This window comes from Lemur catta, chromosome 26 (genome assembly GCF_020740605.2).
Source record: "Lemur catta isolate mLemCat1 chromosome 26, mLemCat1.pri, whole genome shotgun sequence".
Classification (NCBI taxonomy): Eukaryota; Metazoa; Chordata; class Mammalia; order Primates; family Lemuridae; genus Lemur; species Lemur catta.
In genome coordinates, this window is record NC_059153.1 from 6,680,495 (window position 1) to 6,706,182 (window position 25,688).

The 25,688-nt window shown below is 47.5% G+C and overlaps 1 protein-coding gene across 2 annotated transcripts in view; it reads left to right on the forward strand.

The window, feature by feature from the left end:
• The window catches only part of SYNPO2 (synaptopodin 2), a 110,342-nt gene extending 84,880 nt beyond the window's left edge, over positions 1-25,462 (forward strand). The window contains exons 3-5 of one of the 2 annotated variants that reach the window (XM_045537344.1): positions 127-941; positions 3,431-5,511; positions 24,873-25,462. In XM_045537344.1, coding sequence (XP_045393300.1) covers positions 127-941; positions 3,431-5,511; positions 24,873-25,406 — 3,430 coding nt within the window. In that variant the 3' untranslated portion in view covers positions 25,407-25,462. Of the gene's footprint in view, positions 1-126; positions 942-3,430; positions 10,072-24,872 lie in introns of those variants that run through there. The other variant, XM_045537342.1, reaches the window with a different exon arrangement.
• The last annotated feature ends 226 nt before the right edge of the window (positions 25,463-25,688 follow it).

A 25,688-nucleotide genomic window follows, 5' to 3' on the forward strand; every position in this document is an offset into this window, starting at 1 on the left:
GCTGACATTTAGGAGGGAATATTTTGAAATATATCATGTATTAGACATCATAAAAGTGTCAGGGAATTCTTTGGCGGGCGTAACACCCTCTGATTTAAGTGTCTGGAATTATTTTTCTGTGTGTAGACCATCATCCGGTGGAACAAGTGAGGCTTTGATCTCTGAAACTGAAAACAAAAACCACGAGCATCTCATACACGAGGGGTCTGCGGGAAGTCCCACCGTGCAGACTGGACCGACCACAATGACCCAGTACAGAGAGTTCTTCGTCGCCCCTGTCAAGCGTGGAGTCCCCCCAGCCGAGGACCCAAGAAATAGTCCTGATTGTGAAGAGAACTTAAAAGCAGAGACAGTCCTGAGCTACCAAAGGGGTCCTCAGACGCCTGACTCCCAAAGTGGACCCTTGGCAGAAGGAGTTGTCTTAAGGGGGAAGGCAGAAGGGGGGCGGGCAGGCACTGTGGTGGAACTGCAACTGTCCCTTTCACAGGAGAGACACAAGGACACCAGTGGCCCCACAGTGGCCCTGCTGGGAGGTGAAAAATCTAAGTCTCCCGAGCCAGACCCTAAGCTTCAACAGGACGGGGTCGTCCCCATAAACTCAGGCCCTGCCAACGAGAACGCAGAGCCTTCCCTGAGGTCCAGCAGGGTCATCCAGCTCTCCGGGGGCAGAGAGCTGACAGTGGTCCAGGGCAGCGAAGCAGGGGACGCCAGGCTGCCCCGGGTGGAAGTGATCGTCGACTGCTCTGACAGGCAGAAGGCAGAAGGGTGCAGGCTCCAGGCAGCAAAGGGGTGTGTGGATTCTCCAGGGGAAGGAGGGCTGTCCGAAGCACCTCCTTCTCTGGTGTCCTTTGCCGTCTCATCAGAAGGCACAGAGCAGGGGGAAGACCCACGCTCGGGAGTCGACCAGAGCAGACCTCACAAGCACCGAGCGCGGCACGCACGTAAGTCCTGCCGGGTGGGCGCCTGGGCTGTCAGAGGGGCTTGGGAGTGGAGGGCATTTTGCTGCTGCTTTGCTTGCATGCTTTTTTATTTTAAAAAGATTTTTCTTATGTTTGTCATTGGCTTTTTAAAAAAAAAATATCTAACGAATGCACAAAATAACAAATGTGAAATTGTGGAGAATGCCAATTTCCAAATGGGAAGCGAGAAGTTTGAACGTCATAGGGGATTTAAATGTTTTTCCTGGATTTCTTTTTCTCCCCAGAGGCACAGGAATTGTTAAAGAAAATAATCTCGTCCATGTGCCTTTCTCGATTTGTTTCGGAAACCGGTACTAGTTCATGTTAAAATAGCAGAAGAGAGCATTTGAAGTCATGTGGACTGGGAGTTTAAATGTCAAAAGCTGTTGACTCTGCTACTGAGATGTATCTTTAAAACACAAGCCCTACCATGGATATTAAAAGCAGAGCCTCATTTTGAAAAAAAAAAAAATCATTGTGCAGCTTGATGATGCTTGCAGAAGTGGGTTTGACAGACAAGGACATGTGCCATGCTGGGCAGTTCCACAGTCCTCCCCGTTTGTAAGACTTCACTGGACTGCAAAGTGTTCACCTACCTTCTAGACACAAGCCGGTCCCCAGGGCCATGTGGAGGCATTTAAATGTCCCCAAACAGAAAACATATTTCAGTTCCAGCCTTGTCATGGCATTTGCTTTACCCAGGGGAGTGAGGACAGAAAGGAGAATGAGGATGAGAGTGGAACTTAGGTGTTATGATTTTTTTGTTGTTTTTCTTTCCTGTATTTGTTTCTTTTTTCCCTAAAATTTCATTTGAGGATGTGAAGTCTGACAGGCAAAGGCGCTTGAACCTACAGACTCACACAACAGCAGTGTGCTCTGCTGTTCCAGGGGGCGAATTAGTCTTCTAACCTATTGTTATCCCTTTCAAAGCATATTTTTAGCATAAGCACTTGTAGCTCTATTGGCAAGTGCGGCTCATCATTCCTTATACTTTACGCATCTGGACGCCATCTCCGCATTTATAGCATATTAAACCCGAGTATTAAGACACCATGCACATACTTTACATGTTGGCAGTGCGGTTAGCAACAACTGTGCAACTGTGACTGTCAGTTTAAAAAGTTGTGTAACACTAGGCAAAAAAGGAATTACATTCAGTAATAACCACATTTTTAACTATGATCTCTGTATACAATTTGATCATCAGTAAATATCTGTAACTTTGACAGACAATGGCATGTGTCATATGTCCTTATCAAATAATCATAAAATTATAGTCTCTGATTATATTTTATTTTTTAATCATTGTTTGGTATTTTCTTCCAGTGACAAAAAAGCTCATTTTCAATCATAAAATATTCAAAAATTTTTTCTGAAGTTTCCATTTAACTCTTTTGAGGAATTAAAAACTTTTTTTGAGAATCATACTTAATACTTGATAATTCATTGAAAGCATGATTAACTATAAATCATAAATTGTGGATGCTATAAATTAATCTGCCACCCCTTTATTTTTGATAAAATAAGAATAAAATAAAAAATTTAAATGTAAATTTTTTTGTAACTGTCATACTTTTGTTTTAAATGACTTATTTCTGCATCAGTTTTTACATGCAGTAAAGAGTCACAAGTCATATAGTTTTTAAATTTCTCCAAGATTTACACTTACATCTTGCTATAAAGTAGTATTATAGTTCCAAAATACCAATGCGTTTACAAACAAATTTGTCTAGACAACTTTGTAGCTAGAGTTTCTTACATACATTCACAATGATGTAATAGTCTGAATTATAACTATTGATTCACTACTTTCAATGATTAGTTCAGTGTTTAAAGTTATATTAATTTAGAAGTTGTGAATGGAAAGACTTGAGGCAGTTGTCAGGGTAAGAAAAAAAAAGAAAAAGAAAAAGGGGAAAACCTATGTAGCTAATTATATTACATGAAAACATCTAGAAAATTTTTAAACATTTTCTTGGGATACCGCCCTCCCTTTTTAAGATACTTGGAAACAGTTTTACATTGACATCTTATTTTTTAAATACGGAAGTACAAGGATGTATTATCTTGTTTTTTAAAGAAAATATTATGTCCTTAAATGATGTCCTTCCTAGTTTTATTTTATATCCTATTAACTGGCACTTACTGGCCACTTTTTGTTGTGCACGTGTAAAGATTCACAGAGAAACAAATGTATGGAACATGCATTCTAAGCAACGCATATAAAAATGTTTTTATGAAAGCAAATGGAACAGGGCATTATATAGTATTATATATGTAGTTTATTATTATAAAAGCCTAAATTTTGAAAGAAATAAGAAAGATAAATGCGTTGGATTCTTTCAAAACTCAGTACCCAGCTGTAAGAGCTGTTCCATGTGCCTTTCCCTTCCCCCCCAATGAGGCAATTTCTGAGCTGCTGCTGCGTCTTCCTCGCACTCATCGCTGCCTGTGTCCTTTCGCGTCCGCAGGGCTCAGGCGCAGCGAGAGCCAGTCGGAGAAGCAGGTGAAAGAGGCCAAGTCCAGATGCAAGAGCATCGCGCTGCTGCTCACGGCCGCCCCCGAGCCCGGCTCCAAGGGCGTGTTGATGTTTAGGCGGCGCCGGCGCCGCGCGCGGAGGTACACGTTGGTGAGCTACGGCACGGGCCGGCCGGCGCGCGGGGCGGCGGAGGACGACTGGGACGAGGACGGCGCGTGCGCGGCGGAACTTCCGGGCTCCAGCGAGTCGGAGGCGGACGCGGACGCGGACGCGGACGAGGACGCGGCGTGCGACGCCGACGGGGGCGGCGCGCGGGATTTGAACTTCGACTGGGACTCGGGGCTCGCGGGCGTGGAGAGGAAGCCGAGCGGCGGGGACAAGATGGAGATGTCGCCCGACACCACGGGCAAGGGAGCCCTCATGTTCGCCCGGCGGAGGGAGCGGATGGATCAGATCGCGGCGCTGAGGGACGAGGACGGCCCGGGAGCCCCGACCCCCGCCGGGACGGACGCGGCGGCCCCGCCGGGCGCCGTGAGCAGGAGCTACCTCGAGCTGGGCCGCGGGGCGCCCGACACGGCGCACGCGCAGAGGGCGGCCCCGACCAACCGGACGGCGCAGCCCTTCCCGGGGCCCGCGCTGCCGCCGGCGGCGCCCTTCTCCCCGGCGCGGCCCGCGACGAGCCCCGCCGCCGACTTCCCCGCGCCGCCGCCGTACTCGGCGGTCGCGCCGCCGCCCGACGCCCCGGCCGGCCCGAGCCCGGCGCAGCCCCCGCCGTGGCCGCAGCCGGCGCCCTGGGCGCAGCCCGCCTTCTACGACGCGTCCGAGCGCATCGCCTCCCGCGACGAGCGCATCTCCGTGCCCGCCAAGAGGACCGGCATCCTGCAGGAGGCCAAGAGGAGAAGCACCGCGAAGCCCATGTTTACGTTCAAAGAGCCCAAAGTCAGCCCGAACCCTGAACTCCTGTCGCTGCTCCAGAACTCAGAAGGCAAACGGGGCGCCGGCGCGGGCGGCGACTCGGGGCCGGAGGAGGACTACCTCAGCCTGGGCGCCGAGGCCTGCAACTTCATGCAGGGCGCCTCCAAGCAGAAGACCCCGCCTCCCGTCGCTCCCAAGCCTGCAGTCAGGTCCTCGCCCTCGCAGCCGGTGACCCCGGTGTCCCCGGTCTGGTCTCCAGGGGTCGCCGCAGCCCAGCCGCCTGCCTTCCCCGCGCCAAACCCGGCGCAGGGCACGGTGGTCTCCTCCATCAGAATAGCCCAGCCTGCCTACCCCGCGGCCCGGCCCGCCAGCTCCTTGACCCTGGCCGGCCCCTTCCGAGGGCCGCAAGCGGCAGTAGCCGGTAAGAATCACACGCCCAAGCCTCCGGCTGCTGCCCCGGCCGTCAATGCTGCAGGTGCCGCGGGACCATCCAACGAGCTTCCGGGGATGAGCGGGAAGGGCGCGCAGCTCTTCGCCAAACGGCAGTCGAGGATGGAGAAGTACGTGGTGGATTCGGACACGGTGCAGGCCCACGCCGCCCGGGCGCAGTCCCCCACTCCGTCGCTGCCGGCCGGCTGGAAGTACTCCCCCAACGTGCGAGCGCCGCCTCCCATGGCCTACAACCCCATCCACTCCCCGTCCTACCCGCCGGCTGCCCTCAAGTCCCAGCCGTCCGCCCCGCAGGCCTCCAAAATGGGCAAGAAGAAGGGCAAGAAGCCCCTGAACGCTCTGGAGGTCATGAAGCACCAACCGTACCAGCTCAACGCCTCCTTGTTTACTTTCCAACCTCCGGGCGCGCAGGATGGCCTCCCCCAGCGGTCACCGGCCAAGGTCAGCTCGGCCCTGGCCACGAAGCAAGCGCTTCCCCCGCGGCCGGTGAACGCCGGCTCGCCCCCCAGCGTGCGGGCCTCGTCGGTGTACTCCGTGCCGGCCTACTCCGCCCAGCCCGCCTTCCTCGCCGAGGCCGCCTCGCCGGCCAGCGCCTCCCCCGTGCCCGTGGCCGCCCCCACCTCGCCCAAGCAAGAGTCGGCCTCGTCATCTTACTTCGTGGCACCGAGGCCAAAGTTCTCAGCCAAGAAAAGCGGGGTCACGATTCAGGTGTGGAAACCATCTGTCGCGGAGGAGTAATCTTGTAGCTCAAGCCGAGTGTCCACTTTGCTCGAAATGAATCGTTTGCAGTGTTAAACTTGAGTCCCTGAAAATGCCTAGCAAGTCCGCAACTTACTTAATTTCATACATGTCACCTCCCAATCTGGGTCCAAGGAGCAGAATATTTTTAATGAGTCAAAAAATCCAGCTCAGATTGACGTAAAACATGTCTTCTTTGCACACGTAAAAACTCCAGGAGCACCCTCAAATAAACATGTGCCATTATATTAAGTAAGCAGGATACTTAGGGTTTATTTATGCTTTAGTCACAGGAAAGACAGTGATCAGCCTTAACAAACTTCAGGACACAGCCTCTAGGTAGCGTGACAGCCGTGCTCCTTCGGTGACAAGGTTCGAATGTAGTGAGGATATAGCCTGTACTGACTGAGATCTCCGTTCTAAGCAGTGCTGTCTCTCCATTACTAACGTAAGGGAGTAAGAACTCTATCGAGGACAGGGATCAGCTCTGGTCTGTCATCCTCAGCCACCCATTTGGTGTCACAGAGAGGTGCTCTGAGGACTGTCGGGATGTACGTGGTTCAGTAAGAAGTGGGTCAGAAAGAGGGTCTTCATGATTACCGAGCACTTACCGTGTTTTAGGTTCTTTGCCAGATGCTTGTGCATATATGAACTCATTTCAGAAGACACATTTAAAGTAAATGGGACTGGACCGGAAGGAAAACTGTCCTTAGAGATGGTTCCCGTCCTCCCTCCTCAGTTCCCTGAGGAACCACGTGAGCACATCTTCCATTTCCAGGAAGGAGTGGGTTTGTTTTCCTCAGCAGAGGCAAGTGGTGCAGGGTACAGTGAACGAAGTAACGTGTGGAGAGCAGGATGCACGTAAAGGTGTGGTGGCTGTCTTGTGGCCGTGGAAAACCACGGGATTGGGACCCCAAGGATTACTGACTCCAGGGGCTGACGGGGAAGCATGAGGAAGCCCGGGTGCGTGGAGACGGTGGGGGGAGGACACACAATCGTTAGCATCACTTCTGAGTGACCTCACAGATTTTTTTTCTCTTGTGTTCATTTGCTTTTTTGACACCTGCTTCTCCCACTGTTCCTTGCGGTTCTATCCTCGCACCTCACTTTGCTATTTGTGTTTGATGGACCAGGATAGCTCAGGCAAGGTTACCTTGTGCATTCGAACTGGTCACACGCCAGGTCGTCATCCAGCTGGCTAGGAAGTGAATAATGGTACAGAGAGCAAACCTGAAGACCTTTCTCAGATCTATTTTAAGTCTGAGTCTGACCACGGAAAATAGTCAACGTGAATTGATGTAGAGAACTGTCCAGCATTTGCAACAGCTCCCAGGAAAACCGTCCACTCCACGCAGGAGCTATGTTGAGAGACCTCTCAGAAAATCCTGCCTGGTCTGAGGGTACACGGTACCATTGTGATCCTCCGAAAATATCTGTATTCCTGTTCTTTTTCTGCTGTCACTGTCAATCTGCTATTTTTTTCACTATCCTATTAAAATACTACTTTCTTCTTTATCTGTTCAATGTCCATGTTTTTTTAAAAAAAGTCTTCCTTGTATGAGCTATTCTGATGTAAGTCTTTCCTCTGGTATTTCTCTTACGGGCTCCCATAACAATTTCCGTTTTGAGCATACCTGTCTCTATGCATCGTAAAACTGCAAGCCTCAGGTATTTCCAAAACATAACACACACACAGGGGAACTGAGTCAGCCACAGAACAGTGGGGCTAATTCTTCTGCTTTTTCTCTGAAAAATCTTCCATTGCTTTTGGTGGCAATTTACCTAGAGAGGTCACAACCACAGGATGTAGCTCGGTCTCACACTTGCCTTTTTGGGAAATCAATTAGGAAGATTAATACAGGATAAAGGAAAAAACAATCTATCTGTTATATAACACAGTTGTGTGTATGACTTGTCCCCTGCAAAGGAAATCTGTTGAATGCTGTGCATTTTGCATTCTTTTCTAATGGAACAACCAAAAAAGGCTTGTTAAGGAGAAGCAGGAAAGGACATCATTTTTATGGCCCTGCATTCTTCACATAGCGTTTGAAGAACAGCATGCATTAGAGGAAGGACCTGGAACACAAGCTGTCAATTTGAGATAATCGATTCAAACGTATCCCAGAATGGTAACGACCCAGAAGTATTTCCAGTTGCCCAGAGGTTTGTGGTCTGTAGGAATGAGAAGTGTTTTCAGTCCATGTCCTGCTGGACAGGTGGCGATCTTAGCAGAGCCACTATTTGGAGTCGATGATTAAAGACACAGCTCACATGCCTGTGTCTTGTAGTCATCCTAGGACTGCCTGGGCTTCCCCCGAACCTCCTGAGAGGCATGTCCGGTATGCATGCGGTCAGAGCATCTACAGTTTCCACGGAGCACTGGTCTCGTTGAGGGGTGTGGGAAGTGGGGGGAGGGCTCACCTGCTCCCTGGAGTGAGAGGGACTTCCTCTCCCTGTTCTCCCCCCCCAAGGTGCTGTATGTGGCACCTTCCAGGCTGGGTCTATGCAGGTGATGTCAGTGCGGCAGGTGGGAGGGGTAGAACTCAAGACGTCAGCTTCGCTCCTGGGCACCTTTTGCAAGCAGAGTGCTATTGGTGTCGTCGTGGTGATGGTTGTTTGGTTGGTTGTTTGGCTGGTCGTGAGGTTTGGGGAGGCAGTTTTTGTTTAGTTTTTAGCACCTTGCCTCTTCCCTTGTCCTCTGTTAGCTTCACGTCCAGGCAGAACAGCCATGACGTCAGCTCTCGTTTTCAGCTCAACAGCAGTGATAATTTGCTGAGTGCCTGTGTCACATTAGGGACCTTGTGTCATCCCAAGGAATCCCCTCCCTGGGATAGAAACTGAAAGGGAATCAGTGACTGACTTTCTGCAGGATCCTCCACAAATTTCTCATTCTACGCGTGTCCCCGTAACAATGTGTCAGCCCTCTCTCCCTGCCCCGAGTGCTACGCTGCAGCGAGTCTGCCAGACGCAGGAGATTCCGGGAGCGGGAGAGGCGCTGTTAGATGTAAGTGCGCTATCGTCCCCCCAGTCTCGCTGGAGGGCAGATTGGGAATCTGAGCATCGCCACCTTAATCTTAGAACGTTTACAACTTTATTTCTAATATTTTATTAATAGACACATCCAGTTTTGAGAGAGGAAAAGGCACGCAGTTTCTGCATTGATAGCGTAAAGCACACATTTTTAGGAATATGTTTCACTTGACACATTCAGGGTATCACTTTAGAGCATGTAAAACTTTGTACTTCAAAACATATCTAGTATGATTCTTAGTGACGATGTATATCAAGCACCTGCACTAACAGTCTCACTTGTCCTTCACAAGAAGCAACTTATTTTCAGCGTAGGAAAACCAGTTAGAGTCACCCATAGCTGTTTAAAATAAGCCTGTAGTAGTTAACTATTCTAGACGGCGCTGACTTCCTCCAAGGGGCCGTCACTGTAGGACAGCTAAGTATTATCACACGGCCTAAATCCTAGCCTTGGCAAGAGTCACGTCTGAGATGTAACAACAACAACAAAAATCTACATTTAAAGGGGGTGAACTAACATACGTAGGAGCATTTTCTTACTTGCAGTAACTGGATTAGAGAACTTTGAAGGTCGTTTTGCTGCTGACAGGCACATCGAACACTCCATGTGTCTCTTTCTCAGTTCAAGCCTCTTTCTTAAGAGCAGAATGCACATGTGCGCTTGTGTCTGGGCTGAGATTTGCTCTTTCAGCTAGAAGCCCCCTGCCGTGTCTCACTCCGTACAGTTATAAACTGGAGAACCTGCGAGCACCGCATCCCACGAGTGAGTTCCTGAAATCTGTTGCTATTTTATGAGTCACCGCCGGCCGGCAGAAAGGGCGTTTGAAGTCACAGTCATCAGAAAGAAGTGATTGTTTTCTGAAAAGCCCAGTGCTCAGAACTTCCAGAGGGAAGGGGTGGGGTGGGTGCTTGCTGCCTCCTACAGTCAGGGTTGTTGAGTCTGTTTTAAAAAAAATTGTGTAAGATCATGAGAAAAATGTGTCAATTCTAAGAACCAACATCATATTCCCGTAAACACTGACCCTTGCTGGTCTTATGTCCCCATGTCGTTGGACTCTGGGGGACACAGAGACCCGCGTGACACTTCAGAGTTGCTGAGTCAGTCAACAAGTATTCTGGGAAAAGTCAGAAGTGAATTCTTCCCTAGACGTGCCATCAGGGGTGGCCGAGGGCCGGAGAGCAGGCCAGTAAACTCCCACGGGACCCGAACACCAGGCAGAGCCGCTCTGGGGGGGCCAGTCTCCGTGTCTCCCCCTACGGCTGTAAAACGCAGAAGCGCGGTCATCAGGCCAGAACCACCTCCCAGCGCAGCCCTGGAGTCGGAGCGCCTGGGTGTTCTCAGGGACAGCCAAGTTCCCAGTTAAAAGAAAATCCAAAAACTTCTGTCTCTCTGGAATGCATATCTGTACGCTAAACTGCTGCCTGGCTCTTGGAAAGCAGAGAACTACTCAGAGGCAAGTAAATGAAGAGAAATTTAATTAAAAAATATCAAATCCGTCAGACATTTCTCAGACTCCTGATCTTATCAAAGGCTTAGTTACCAGCTACAAATGCACAGGGAAGAAAGTTAGACTGATAAAGCGTCCCATAGTTTAAGCAATTTTTTTGTTATTCGTACATATGATTTTTCAAATTTTCATTTTTTGGTTCTACATGTAAAGCTCTTCATGTTTATCTCATTCTTCGCATACTCATCTAAATTAGCTGTGCTTTGTGACCGGTGAAATATAAATTCGAGTCCCTAATCCGAATATCACAAGGACCCATTTCCCAGCCCACCCTCCTTCCTCTTACTGGATCGTGATAATACTCAAAATCATAACATTCAAATTCCCAGGGAGAAAGCCTGCCTTCCCAGCTCCTACATCTTGAGCAACTTGATAACTATTAATGGGTTTGTTCATGAAAAAAATGTTTAAAACATCAAATGATTATAATTGGCCCCAAGTTGAAAAAAAAATGCACATTCTAGGAATAAACAGAAAAATGTTCTTCTTGGAAGTAAATAACATAAGCACAGTGTTTTGTTTTGTTTTTTAGAAGGCAGGAAGCCTTGATACTTTTATTTGGTGGAATAAGCTGTTTCCAAGGCCACCCACAGCCTTGAGTCTAGTGTTGTGGTCCAAGCCAGGATGACAGGGGTGGGGACAGGGGACAGAAGCTGTGGCTGCCATTCCAACAACCTCACGGGGCCCGAGGAAAAGGTGGGAGTTAATGTGTTCAGTTTCCACTATATGCAGAAGTGGTGCTAGAAATTTTACAGAAGTTATAATAATAGACACTAAACTGAGCACAAACTTTGGGCCCTGAATCGTGCCGAGTGTCTTTCGCAGATCTTCACTTTTAATTGGCAGTCCTTAGGAGACAGGGCCATCACTGTCCCCATGTTATAGACTACAGAGGGGCGGCTGAGGCCCCGAGAGGCTGGGTCACCTGCCCAAGATCAAACCACGTTACGTACCAGGCCCCAGATTCAGTCTGCAGCCTCCATCCTTAACCAATTATACTGCAATTTCACTTCTCAGAATTACTCCGAAAAAGAAGGTATTATTCCCATTTGACAGATGAAGTATCTGAGGCTCAGAGAGCTGAGCAGCTCAGCCAGCGGTCACTCAGCCTGGAAGTTGTGCCTTAGGATTAGACGCCGACGTGTGTCTGACGTCCCGCCTGGGCTCTCCCGGCAGTCACCCAGTTTCCACGGTGCCATCAGACCCGGCATCCCACTCCCTGAGACCAGTTAGCTGTGTGTTCTCCACACGGAATCTCCAGAGCCTGCTTCACAGGTGGCTTTAACCGTACCGAGTGCCACTAGGAAAGACTCCCCTTGCCTGAGATGTGACAATGGCAGCACGGTGACAGTCCAAGCTGGGCATCTGCTTTACAAGTTAAAAAGGTGGATTTGAGAGGGATTTTGTACAAGTTCCCCCAATGCTTTCATTTTCTGACTTCAGAACCAAGAGCGTTACTCATGGTCTGGGAACAGGAAGGAATGTGAATTTAAAACATAAAGCACCATCCAAATCTCAGCATGCAGGAAGTGCTCCTCTTGGTTCTTGCCTTTCTGAGAAAGCTAATTCAGGGAACTTTGCTGTTAGGCGGTGAGTCAGCCCCCAGCCTGGCCTGCTGCTCAGCTGATGGGAACTCAGGCACCATTCTGAACAGAATAGTCCGAGGGAGTCATGCATTTTCAGGGCTTTGAACTAAACTCCAAAAAGGTAGTTGACCCTGGAAAATTAGAGCTGCCCGGTGCCCCTCCCGGCCAGGCTGGCGGTCACCCCGGGGTGCACGAGGAAGTGACCCTTCCTGCCACCAAGTGTCCCCTATAGAAGATTGCTCAGCAGTTATTTCTGTCAAAGATTTCCCAGCAAGAACGTTTTTACACCTGACATTTTTTGCCAGTGTTTTTTGTTTTTTTTCTTAGACTATGTCTCATTGTTATTTTGAAAACATCTTCTGAGAACTGGTGTAATGGATTCTAAACGTGGGTTTTGGACATTCCCGCCACTCACTTCAAGGAAAGAAATCGTGGGCTTCCAGGTTAACCGTGCAACTCACTGTGTCTGCGGAGCTCCATGGCCTTAGTTTAAAAGTACAGAGTCACTAACAAGAGGACAGTTAGGGGACTCGCCACGTGCAAGGTGCCACTGTAAGGGTTTTGTAAGTATTAACTCTTTGAGTCGTTACATGACTCAAGTGTGAGGTAGGTACTATTTTTGTCCCACTTTAAAGATGAGAAAATGGAGGTAAAGTCAGGGAACTTGTCCAACACGCTAGGATCAAGACTGAGGACCCGACAGCAAGCTGACGGCTGCCCCCCAGCCCCCAGGCCATGCCCCTCTCCTGAGTGCAGGAAGATTCCGGGCACAGATGCAAGGAAATGCCCGTCAGAGGTGATGAGGTTTACCTGTCTCAGAAATAACTCAAAAGTTACACTAAATCTTCTAAGTCAAAGCAAGAAATATGGAACAATCTTCTTAGAGTTTGGTAGCGCCAGGTGATAAAGATGGTGGACAAGGTCTACGGGAAAAAGCTACGATTTTTACTTTAATCAGCCTATTTGCTTGTAACTCCACACATGGGAGGGGAAAGCTCAGCGTTTTGTTAGTTTCCATTCAATGAATAACCAGGAAGGACCAACCAACCAAATGCTCAAACGCCCACCAATTCCAGCCAACTATTAGCACCTTATAGTGCCAGAGTTGTGCTACTTTACATTTGGCAAATGAAAGAGAAAGAAAATAGTGATGAAGAGAAAATTGTCAAATTCTAGTATAACAATAAAGCAGGGAAAAAAGCTCCCCCTAAATTTTTAAATGAGGAAAAAAAAAACCCATGATTTTTGATTGAAGGGAAGCAAAATACAACCATTCTTTGAAATGAACGTCACGCAGGATTGGGTGAGATAAAGTATAATATAAACCCCAAGCACTTTTTGCCGTGGTCGAGGGCATGGCTGTGGGCTGAGCTGCCTCCTGCCAGCTGGGGGATCGGGCAGAGGACTCAGCTGCTCTGTGCTTCTACGTCAGCCGAGAATGGGGACAGTGCCAGGAGGCCCTCGAGCTGCTGCGAAGATTCAGTGATCAATATGCGGAATGTGTCTAGAACAGTGCCGGGAACGTAGAAAGTATTTAACGTGTGTTAGCTATTAATAGTACTGCAAAGGGCACTTAATAAATAATAGCTACTGTTTCAAAATCCTCTAAGGAGGAAAACACACAATTAAGCAAGTTCTTCCGTGTTCTCCTTTACTGTGAATCCCAGCTTAAGGGACCTACCACAGCGAAAACAGAAAAGGCAGGAGCAGTGTCAGGGTCAGAATGTAGTGACATAAGAAATCTACTCCCAGGAGTCTTCGATGGAAAGTTCTTTTTTCCTCTCTACTTTTTTTTTTTTTTTCCTTACAGACGCTTTCTATGTTGGCATTCCTCTGTATTCAGCCTGTCTGCCAACTTTTTCCTGTTTTGTGTTTGTCAATTGTCCCAGCACTGTTTCAGGGGTCTACAAAGATGAGACCAGGATTCAAAGCGACTGGGTCAATATTTTTTAAAATGAACCTGACCTCAGCTCTGAGACTCTACTATAAAGGTACTGTGTTCCGTTCTGATTACCAATGTGAAATAGAGCAAATGTGGTGTACTTGGCAACATAAAGAGAACTCTTATGGGGACATATTTGTAAATCAAATATATTCTCAAAATAGGATAGTCGGAATCCTGAGAAAGGTTCTAGGATGTCTGAAGCTTAAATAGGGCCTGTTGCACAGAAAGTGAACAGCTGGCAGCCCTGCCCCCGAGACCACCCCACGTTCCCCCGAGACCACCCGGCTTCAGACCTGCAGGCAGAGTCCGGCTGACCCAGGAGGGCGCAGCTCGTGGCTGTCCCCTCCCTTCTCCCCAGCACTCTCCTAGGACAAAGGGTCAGCAACCTGGCCTTTTTAGAGTAACCGATCCCCTCGCCCGAGAAGCAAGATCACTTTCCAAAAACAGAAGGCCGGGACACAGCAAACTCCCAGCTCCTCCCAGCTCGCAGGGCCAGTGATGAAACAATTCTCAGAAGCTGGGTGGGCCGTGCAGGGAGGAATTGAACATTCCAGCCGCCTCTCAGGCCCAGGGGATTTTTGTGGGTTTTCTGGCACTTCTAGAATCCTTCTGAGTCAGAAGCAGAAGTCAGGACTGGTCTTGAAGAAGAAGAAAAAAAAAAATCAAAACAAGCTGAGATTCTGAAATTTTTTTAATGAATTCATTCTTTTTTCTTTTCTCTCTCTTTTTATTTTATTTCAGCGTATTACAGGAGTACAGATGTTTAGGTTGCATATATTACCCCTGCCCCACCTGAGTCAGAGCTTCAAGTGTGTCCATCCCCCAAATGGAGATTCTGAAAATGTTATCTGAAGCCAAAATAGCTTTTTGTTTCAAATACAATTAAATTGATTTAGTTTAGTTTTCCTTTTGTGTCATTTAATTGCATTTGAAAGAACAAAACCAAACCAAACCAGGTCTCTTCCTGGCATTGCATGCCCCTTAGTTCTTTTCAGTCCTAGCCTGTCTCAGACTAGTAAGGAAATGTTCACAAAACCACCCTCTAGAGCCAGGAATCACCAAGGAATAGGCTGAATTTATCTAAAGTGCTAATTCAAGGTATTGTTCCAATCTTCCCACAATTAGGTCTTTGGTTTGAGGTTTTGTTTGTTTGTTTGTTTTTTTGAGACAGAGTCTCACTCTGGTGCCCAGGCTACAGTGCCGTAGCGTCAGCCTCGCTCACAGCAACCTCAAACTCCCGGGCTCAAGCGATCCTCCTGCCTCAGCCTCCCGAGTAGCTGGGACTACAGGCATGCGCCACCATGCCCGGCTAATTTTTTCTATATATATTTTAGCTGTCCATATAATTTTCTATTTTTAGTAGAGACGGGGTCTCGCTCTTGCTGAGGCTGGTCTTGAACTCCTGAGCTCAAACAATCCTCCCGCCTCGGCCTCCCAGAGTGCTGGGATTACAGGTGTGAGCCACCGTGCCCGGTCTGGTTTGAGGTTTGGTTTTTTTTAAACTCGTATTCAGAGTCTGATGCTGGTGGTTCTGCTCCACTGGGTACTACAGAAACGAAGAGCAAAGCAAAAGATACCATCCCTTAGAATTGTCGATTTTAGTTGTAATTCTGCACTTCACTCGCCGACTGACGTGGTCTCCCTTACGCGCACCACTGTAGTCTGAGCAAACTGTTGCCTTCCTAGTGCTGAAACACGCTTGCCAGCTTTTGTTCCCAGGGGAAAGTTGAGGTTTCCCCGGCCCCGCCTCGGAGGTGCTGACGTAGTAGGTTTTTGTGACACGCACCCCAGGTGATTCTGATGCTAACGGTCATGAACCCCACTTTGAAAAACACTTTTCTAATATGTGAAACCTTTAAGTCAACCTTATCATTGAAAACCCACTAATAGTTTTCATGATCGTCCGGTCAGTTCCACAGCTCAGGGCCTGTCCGCAGTGGCAAGGGTGACCGGATGCCACCTTGGTGACTGTCCTCCCAACGCCCAGGAGATGGCAGCAAAGCCTCTTCCCACCCCACGCTGCGCCGGCAGCCGGGCCAAAGCTTGTGCGTTATTATATTGCCATTTGCCTTGAATATTCTTTTTTTTAAATAGAAAATAAGGTGGGCCTTCAGATGTGATTTTTGTCTGACCTCTGCCTCTAATCAAGAATGAGCATAAATAGTTCTAGGAATGGGCCGATACAATTTTATCATCTAGCAAAGGGATCGATTGTCTGAAGTCTCTTGGGTGTTTTGCTTCTCTTGGGAAAGGAATTGTATGACTTCCCTAGAGTCTGCTATCTGCAATCGAAAATGTTCTTATCGATAACACTTAAATCTCTCTGGCAGTAATCTCAACATTCTTATTTTGGGATCTAGGCTAAAGGGAAATTTTGAAGCACTTTGAATGCTAGTTAGCTTTTTTTTTTTTTTGAGACAGAGTATCGCTTTGTTGCCCTGGCTAGAGTGAGTGCCGTGGCATCAGCCTAGCTCACAGAAACCTCAGACTCCTGGGCTCAAGCAATCCTCCTGCCTCAGCCTCCCGAGTAGCTGGGACTGCAGGCATGCGCCACCACGCCCAGCTAATTTTTTCTATATATATTTTAGTTGGCCAGATAGTTTCTTTCTATTTTTAGTAGAGATGAGGTCTCGCTCTTGCTCAGGCTGGTCTCGAACTCCTGACCTCGAGAGATCCACCCGCCTCGGCCTCCCAGAGTGCTAGGATGACAGGTGTGAGCCACCGCGCCCGGCCTAGTTAGCTTTTTTTTAAATCAAAATAAATACAATTGTAAAACTTTCAAGAGAAAAACGAGGTTCACGCACTTTAGGTATCACAGGGAGAGGGCCAGCATTTCTGTTTAACCCTAACGTTAATGCAAGGAAATAGTGCCGTAATGACCAAACGCAAACGCAGGCAGAGGCTGCTGAAACATAGAAGAGCAAAGGCCCATTTGGGAACAGCCTTGATCCCAACGAGCGCATAGTTCTCAGGCCTTTGACACACGACAGTTTATTTCTAAACCAAAAAAGACGGTGACACGTTTGGAAGTTCTGCGATACAAGATACGTGTTTGTACATTTCCAGTGGGAGGAGAAAAGACCGATAAACCCGGATGTTCATGAATGAGGCAGTGAATCGAGGCCTGGGTGACGGCACAGGTGTGACAGTAGGTGATCAGTGAATCTCTGATCTACTAATTCTGCTTTTGAAGGAACTTGCTTGCATTAGGCCTACCAACACTGACATAGGCAAGATTCAGAACAAGCATGAAACCGGGGAACCCACACCCCGCTAGCAGGGTGTGTCCAGCGATACCTCTCTGATCGGAGAGGAAGTCTTTGGTATCGGCTGGGAATCTTTTTACAAATAGTTAAGCTCCGGTTGTTTCTTTTTCCATCCTTTCCCTCTGCATTTTTTGAAAATGGTTGCTTAAGAACTTCAGACATATGTGTTACATCTATACGTATATATGAAGGCTCTCTCTTCCTCTTTCACTCTCAAATGTGTATTTATGAGGGCCGAGACATTTTGGTACTTCCAGAAGTTATTTTTTATCTTAGGCTAAGACTATTCCAAACGGTTAAGAGGGTTGATGTAGTATTTGTAGCTATTAATAATTCATAGCTATTAATAATTCGCAAGATTTTTGTAAATTCATCAATGCATTTGCATGAATCAACACTAAAAGTGAAAAAATGGTGTAGCAGTTGCAATAGTCAATAAATACCTAGCATCAAAATGAAGGCAAACTTTGGGAGGGGGAGAAGTCAGGTGAATAATAAAGAATAAGATCCTTTTCATAAATATGTGGCCCACATAGAAAAATTTGCTGTTGTTTTAACATGCAGTGTTTTATCTAGATAATTATACACTGCAGTTCTGTGAGTGCATTGAGAAAGCTTTGCCAATAGAAAACAGTTGTCATAACAGCTAATGCCAAGGGCAAAACTAAATATTTAGTCTCTAATTTTAAAAGTTTGTTAAGTAGACAAGTATTCTAAAACCCCACAAGACTTCTCCTGGAGCCATTAAAGACAGACTACAAATATCTGGGATTAATATTTTCAAGGGAAGTAAATCCTTCTTATTTTGAAAAAATGTACCTGGGATACTTCTGATAAAAGCTGTTTCCCTAAGTTTTCATTTGCATTTGAAAAGCACACGATCATGACTATCATTGTATATTCTGCTTTAATCCATTTTTCCCCTCATCGGTCTTTTATCTTTTCCAAAACCATCAGACTTTTGAAAATCCCCCCTACTTCATGCATGCCTGTGTCTCTAAAATGAAATGCCATACATGAAATTACCGTGTAAATTCCCTCAGACAAGAAAGATATCTTAAATAATACCACTTGGGCCAGAGAGGGTGGTAAGGGCTTTAAGCATGATTTTTTTCTACTCTGTGCTTTAGAAAGCAAACTGTTGATGACTTTCCCCACGAAGAGTTGGATTTATGATTCCTAATTTTGAATATCACCGTGGGGCCATGTTTTTGATGAGGACAACATAAATATGATTTGGCAGGAAGTCTTCAATTTCTCAAGAACACGAGGTGGAACAATTTACTCAGGACCCAGGGTGGGAATCAGAGGACCCATGTAACGAGCTTAGGGACATCATGGACAGAAACACAATTGCAAACACCAAGACTCCTACTTTCTCCATCTTTGCAAAATAACATGGTCACGTGTTGCCGTCATGTGGTTACTGATGTGCCTAGTCACCGCCATTAACCAGCTTTGACTTGTCAAGGTTTTTAATGTAACTGGGAGTTTCGACAGTGGATGGCTTAAAAACACTGCCAGTGGGAAGTTCTGAGAATGTTCTCATTCAAAGGCCGGATCAAGTTTGTTAGATGGTATGCGCACATTTCCTAAGAATACTTGTTCTTAAAATCTCAACTGATAAGATTTTCCTTTAAGAAATCAAAAGCCATTCTACTTGGAAAATAATTTTGCTTGAGGGATGTTAGCTTTACCTCAAAGAGTCAGCACATAATCTCTAAAAAAATCATTTTTTCCCTCACTTTCCTTCCAGCAGCCAAAGAACACTCATGGCAGCTTTTCGTTTGCAAATGAGGGAGACAGGAGAAGGTTGCCTGGTTTTTCTCAGGAAAGAAGGGTATTTAGGACGTTATAGACAGCGAAAGCTATAATCATGTAGTTAAACCCACTTTTAAGTGGGTTTTATAATGTATTATAATTATAATTGAATAAGGTGTGTAACATGTTAATTGTTATCCTGATAAAAGATGACTCTCCCCTACTAAGTACTTCCTATGTGCCAGGCACTGACATTTTTCTCTACAAAAACCTCCCACCAGCTCAAAAGTTCATTTATTTTATATGAGATCCACATCCTTTATGTGAAAATCACTTTTCTTCTCTATAGAAACTGATGAAATCTGGGCTTTTGATATCTAGTATTTATTTGTTCTATGGTGGGAATCTATATGAATGACTTTTACCATTTAAATCTTTTGAGGAAGGAGAAAACGTTTCAGAAAATAGTTTGAAAAGTGTTTAAGGATGTATTTTTGTGTTCGGATGAATGAAACTAGACTCTTATAAAAATATGCATGAGTGAGGCTTTTCCCCAACAATGACAAAAAAGTTAAAATGGTAAATAATTCCAGCTATGTAAATAGAACATAGTCCATCTTCATAGAAGTATTTTCACAGGCTATAATTTGTAGGTGTAATTCGCAGAGTAACATACTTCTTTTTTGAGGGTGAGAAGGTAAAAATTGCTGATATAGTAATTTTTTCCATGAACAGATTTAATGCCTTAAAACACATTATTCAAATAAGACGTTATTACCTATGGCTTTAATTCTCCACTTTCCCTATACAAACACGCATTGGCTGCACAACCTAGGGTGAATTACCCAATCTCTGTGCCTTGGTTTCCTTATTTGCAAGATGGAGATTGTGGGCTTGTTGAGAGGATTCCGTGAGCTAATAAACACAAAGTGCTGAGAACTGCGACTAGTCGATTATACAAATTCTATTTAGTTATTCTTGTCATCGCTTCCGTGATAAAAAGGACCCCAAAAGTATATGCACAGACTCCTCCTGAATATCGGTCTTCATGACCTTAAGCAGAGTGGGGTTATTTTTATCGCTTTAGAACAGAAGGTTAAAAAAAAAAACACCAGGAAGTCTGCATTTTGGCGCACTCAGCCCTGGCGGCGAGGTGAGGTCAGGGCACTGTCGCTGCCAGCCCAGCTGCCTGGGTCCCGGGCGGGAGGGGGCCGGGGCTGGCACAGCCGTGCCCAGGCACTGGCGGCCAAGCCACTTCAAAGGCAAGGCTGCCTCCTATTTTTACCCGGGTCGGGCCTCCTGCCTACGCAGTGGCCTCTCGAACAAAAGGTTCTGCCAGGTCTCTGACACCTGTAGAGGGCCACTTCTCACAGCGACAAAAATAATCGCCATTTGTTACGCTGCGTGGCATGCAACTTACAAATGCAATCCCTACCCGACCCACAATGGTGAGGCGGTGGGCGCCATCACTCCCGTTTCACAGCCGAGGAGGGTAAGGCTGGGAGAGGTTGAGTCACGCTGGTCACAAGAGGCCAGGGCAGGACACCCAGGGCCGTGTGACGTCCAGGTTCACATTCTTTCCCATAGAACACGCGACTTCCATTGTCATCGGCAACCCTTGCTCACAAACAGCTTTCCTTCCAGCTTGAAGCAAACCTTTGTTTTTACAAAGTCTGCCGTTTTAGAACAGAAAATTCAATCTAAAAGTTAACACAGGGTGAATAATCAATCAGTGTTAGAGCCAGGATGAGATGTGACGAAGCACACTTCTTATTCTGATACGCGTGTGCCCAACTAGTCAAACAATGTGTGTTTGCTCGGTTGGCTGCTTTGCTAGGAAAATCTGCAGCGTATTAATCCTGATTCTCAGCCCTATTCTTGGCAGGCAGAATAACACTGAGAACTTTTGCCCACAGACGTGGGCACACTCCTCGTTTTCTAGATGACAGAGCATGACAACAGAACTTCCCGAACCTCCACTTGGGGCAAGGAAACTTAAGATCCGCTTTAGGAAGGCAAGTTGCAGGGAACATGAGGAATAGACTGTTTTCTTTCTTTCTTTATAAATTTCGAAGTATTATGGGGGTGCAAGTGTGTTGGGTTCCATGGATCACTTTTGTAGTGTTCGAGTCAGGGTTATAAGTGTGCCCGTCACCCGGACAGGGTTCCCTGTACCCCTTAGGTGGGTTTGTACCCACCCCCTCCTCCCCTCCCTCCTGCCTGATTTCCCTTGAGTTTTACTTCCCTCTGTGCACTCGTGTGCTCATCAGTTAGCTCCAACTTAATAGTGAGCATGGGTGGTCTCGTTTTTCCATTCTTTAGATACTTAAGAGACTAGAACAAAAACGACTTTAAAGTTCTCTTCCCCTACCACCACCCCCCAAGCTCCATTGTGTCCAAGTCACCTCAAAGGAGTGTTTGTCTTGATATTTAAAAACCTCTAGATAAAGGGATTCTAAAAAAAGAAATTGTTTTCCAATGTTTAACCATGTCTAGTGTCAAGAAAATTGTTATTGAAGATTCGCCAGAGCTGAGAGTGACCCTAAGAGATTAGTTAGTAGAAGCTGCCGTTTCCTGACACCTACTTACACTCTCCTGATAAACAGTAAAGCAGCTTTCTCTTCTCCAACCTTCACTAATTCCAATCTCCATTATCTTTTCCTTCTTAGGTATTTTTTTTTTTTTTTGTCTTGCAAACAGTCCTTCAGGCTATCTTTAGGAGTCGTGCATAGTTTTCCATAAGACTTTTCTCACTTGCAAAATCAAAACAGTTTGAAACCCTTAAACTGCCAGGGACCTACCTGAATGCAAATCATTATTTGCGCTTTAAAATCTTCCACCTGTTCCGAAAGGTTGAATTGTTCCTCAGTAGTGACCAATCCTGTCTGTCTTGCTAACCATGCCTGGGGGTGCATATTGATATGCATGTGTTGGGGGGGTGGGGATGGCTCTGTGTGTGTGTGTGTGTGTGTGTCCCTTGCCACATGCAGCCAGGTGTGAGAAGGGCTGTGTGGATGGTTATCTTTTGTGAAGGTGACCACATTTTCTACTTACCACAGCCTGACATGGAAACGATCATTCCTCCATTCAACAAATGCTTGCTCAGCACCTGCTATCCTGGCGCCGGGCACGTTCTAGGGACGTCGTAATAAAACAAACAACTTCTACCCTTAGGTGGACCTTCATTTCGAGTGGGGAGAGACGAGTAAACACAATGATTAAGTAAAACATTTGCTATGTCAGACAGATGCAAGCCTAAGGAAAGAAGGGAAGCGGGAGACGAGGACAGGGAATCCGGAGAACGCAAGGGACTTGCCCAAGAGCGTGATCATGTGACATCTGAGTAGGGCAGGGGTCATCTGGGACCTGGGGTGTCGTGGCCCAGACAGAGTGGACGTCGCAGGTAAAACCCCGCGGCCTGAGTGTGCCCAGCGTGTGCACGGACTAGCAGGGACCCTGGGCAGGAGCAGAGTGAGACGGAGTCGGGGGTCTAAGAGCCACTCGGCAGGCTCCGTGGGGTCTTGCGGGTCGATGAGAAGACTTTGCTTGTTCCTTTGTTGAAACGAGAAACCACTGGAGGGTTTTCATCAGAGGACTCAGTGACATGATCTGACTTAGGTTCTAACAGGGTAACTCTGGCTGGCATGTTAGTGACAGAGAAGGAGGCAAGGATGGGACTGGGGCGACCGGTTAGCAGAGAGTGACACAGGCAAGGGTTTGTGTGGCCTCGTCCAGGGTGGTCCCGGTGGCGGAGAGAGGAAACGGTCAGACAGGGGACGGACTTTGCAGTCTGTGCTGGCAGAGACTTTTGCCACAAACAGAAACAATATGCACCCAAAGAATGACCTGTTTCCATCACAGTGGAATCTCTAACGTAAGACCATTTGCCATTTTCCTCTGTTGTTGGCACGTGATGGAACAGCAAGAGTGCGTCACTCCGGGGACCGACGGTCACTCTGCTCGCTGAGCTGACCGCTTTGCCTTTCCCGAAATCCGCACGGCCGCTCCCTTTGCCCCGTGTGTCCCACGTGAGATTGGGGGTGTCAGCCTCAATCCTAGTTTCCATCTCTCTTCAGAAAGCCCTGGCCGGTGCTGTGAATGCCACACCGCACCGTTTCACGGTTGTCCCTACAATTCAGCTGATGAACATTCACACCCCAGCTGAAAAGAAATCTCTGACCTCTTTGCTGTCAGGACATCACTCAACGACGTTTTGAACCTTCCAAATTCTGTTACGCTTCAGTTCTTCTGAAGATTCACAACTAAATGTGGGATAAAGGCCGGAAAACGAATTTCGGTTTCATCCCGCGTTTCGGGTGAGCTGCAGAGTGTGTGTTCAGGTGGGACTCACCCCCCGCCGGGCAGGGATCATCGTTCCTTTTCCTGCTATGAGCCAGTGACTTGATCACCTGTATTCAGGGGCTGCTTCTGTATTTCTGTGGAGTCTTGGATGCTTTTTTCTATCTGCTCAGCCCTCTATCATTTGAAATAGTAAAATACCTGATCAAAGCAGGCCTCAAAGTGCTGCATGTAAGCAAAGACCACAGAAGGCAAAACTCATGGTAATCTGAAGTCTCTCCCGCTCTGTAGACCGATGTTCTAAGTCCTCCATCGATAAGGACAAAAGGGAGACGTAGACACATGACAGCAGACAGCTCAGTTTCTCTTGGCCACGCTGAGTCTTACTCCTTTTCACCATTGTAGTAAAACTGCGATAGGGAAACGCCTGGGTTTTCCTGTCGAGACAGGTGAGGAGTCTCCTCTCTAAACCTGCCTTCTGCAGGGGACAAAGTTGCCACCGGGGAGGTGACAATGTGCTGGGCTGTGGCACCTCGAGGCCAGGGACTTTATCGTCTTTGTGTCTTTAGCTCACAGAACAGAAAGAACCTGGAGATATCAGGTGTTTGACAAAACTTTTGTTAAACGAGTTTATGAAACCAACACATAAAGAATGTGGAATAGAAACCAAGGCCGCAAATGTGACCGAAAGTCAGGCTCCTCCCAAGCCCCAAGTCAACAGCCCAGAGAATGGCGACTAGTTCTGAATTAAGATACGGAGATTCGTGAAAGCTCGTTTGTGCTGGGACTCAGCCATTATCACTTTTAACCATTAAAGAGAGAGCCGAGGTTCATTATATTGACCCCCTATTCTTCATATGCAAACCAAGAATGGACAATCTACCTTATCCGCGTGCCTAGTGGAAAAACAAAACAAAACAGTTGAATCTGAGACATTTTGCCCACATCCAGGCGTTGCTGTTCACTTTAAAGTTAAGAACCTGATTAAGAGAGAAAAGCTGTCAAAACGGTTCATGAAATTAGAACACATTTTTAAGCACGGCAGTGCCTTTTGTTCAAGAAACACGGTGTTTCGATACTTTCAAAATGATGCATGTCCCCCAGGTGTCCCCTTGCTACTTTTGGCCAGTAGTTTGTGTGAGGAAGTCTCATGCGAGTGGCAGTGTGGGAGGAGGTGACGTAGCCAGTCACCAGGGTCCTTGGAAATGCAGAGGGGTACAAGGAGAGAACACGGGAGCTTTCGGTAAGTTCTGTCGCTGGGCACTCGCCAAGCAGAACAATGTTGCAGGGACACAAACTCTCAAGGAAATAAAAACGCGATACACAGAAAAGGAAGCAAAATGCAAGTGAAGTCAGAGGTAGGTGCAATACACCACATTTAAGAAATCAAACCCCCTGGGATCTTTACCACATACATAGATTTTGAGAGGAAAAAGGCCCACTATTCCATCTTACCCCTGACGGGAACCGGTAAGTATTTAATAGTTCCTGTTTGCTTTTTGCTATATTCAGTAGACCAAAATGAGATGGCAGATTAAAAAGTCACTTGGAAAAAGCAACCAGCCTAGTGGTTTCCAGTTTGTTCCTGGGGTTATCAAAATGTTGTGTTTACTCTGTGCCAGGAAGCAGCCCAGGAATGCGGGGGGCTGTGGACATGCACGGGCATATGCGGAGTCAGGGTCAAGGTGGTTCCCGGGGACGACAGGGCCCTGCACCTAGGAAGGGGGCGGGAGCAGCCGGGAGGGACCAGCAAGGAGAGTGGGGTGAGTGGCAGACTGAGCTAATCACAGTCCAGGCAGAGACAGCCCCCCCTGGCCTCGAGCACGGTGGGCATTTGCTTTCTGCAGCGCTTGGCGATGGCGCCATGAACACTTTGGAAGAACAACCAGCACGAATCAAACTGAATGAGATGCATTAACATTGTCATTGCTTCTAGGAGACCGGGCGCTGCCTCTCTCTTCCTGGACCCTTGGTCCCACCCTCGGTGGCCGCACCCCCCTGGGTATACCTGCCTGCCTGGGCCCACCCTAGCAAACCAGCCGCCGGGCCAGAGCGAGCCGGCCGGAGACCAAGTCCTTGGGAAGCGGCAGCCAAGTCTCCTCGTGGTCTCGTGGACGACGCCTTCGGACCCGGAAACATGCAGGAATCCATCGTGGCCAACGTGGTCTCCGCGGCCCGGAGGAAGCTGCTGCCAGGGCCCCCCGAGGACTGGCACGAGGGACCATCCCTCGCTCCTCCAAGCCGGGCCAGCGTGGGCTGGTGTGGACGGCGAGAGTACAGTGTCACGTCCCTGGCCAACGACACGTCCACCCGCCCCCGATACGGTCCTCAGGTGCCCTTGGCGTGTTACACGGGGGCCTCCAGAAACGACCCCGAAACGCTGTCCCTGGAGACCAGGTCTGATTACTCTTGTCCCGTAGCCGGTTCCAACTACAACCCACACCCCCGGGGGTGGCGACGCCAGACATGAACGTTACAACTGTGCCAACTGATTTGTCTTTTTTTTTAATGCTCCTTTGTAGGTTTTTTTTTTTTTTTTTACTTTGCTGATAGAGTTAGGTTCGCTCTGGTTGTGGCTTGTTCTCATAGATCCCATTTCTGAGTCTGTGTTTGGATCACACGCACGTGTCGGGGTGCGAATCACTTCCTTGCCAGCTGGTGCACAGAGAATTTCTTCGAAGAAAACAGTCACTTTCCGCGTTGCTGTGCTGGCACTTCTGTGTAATTCTTAACCTCAGCTCCATTGGTAGGG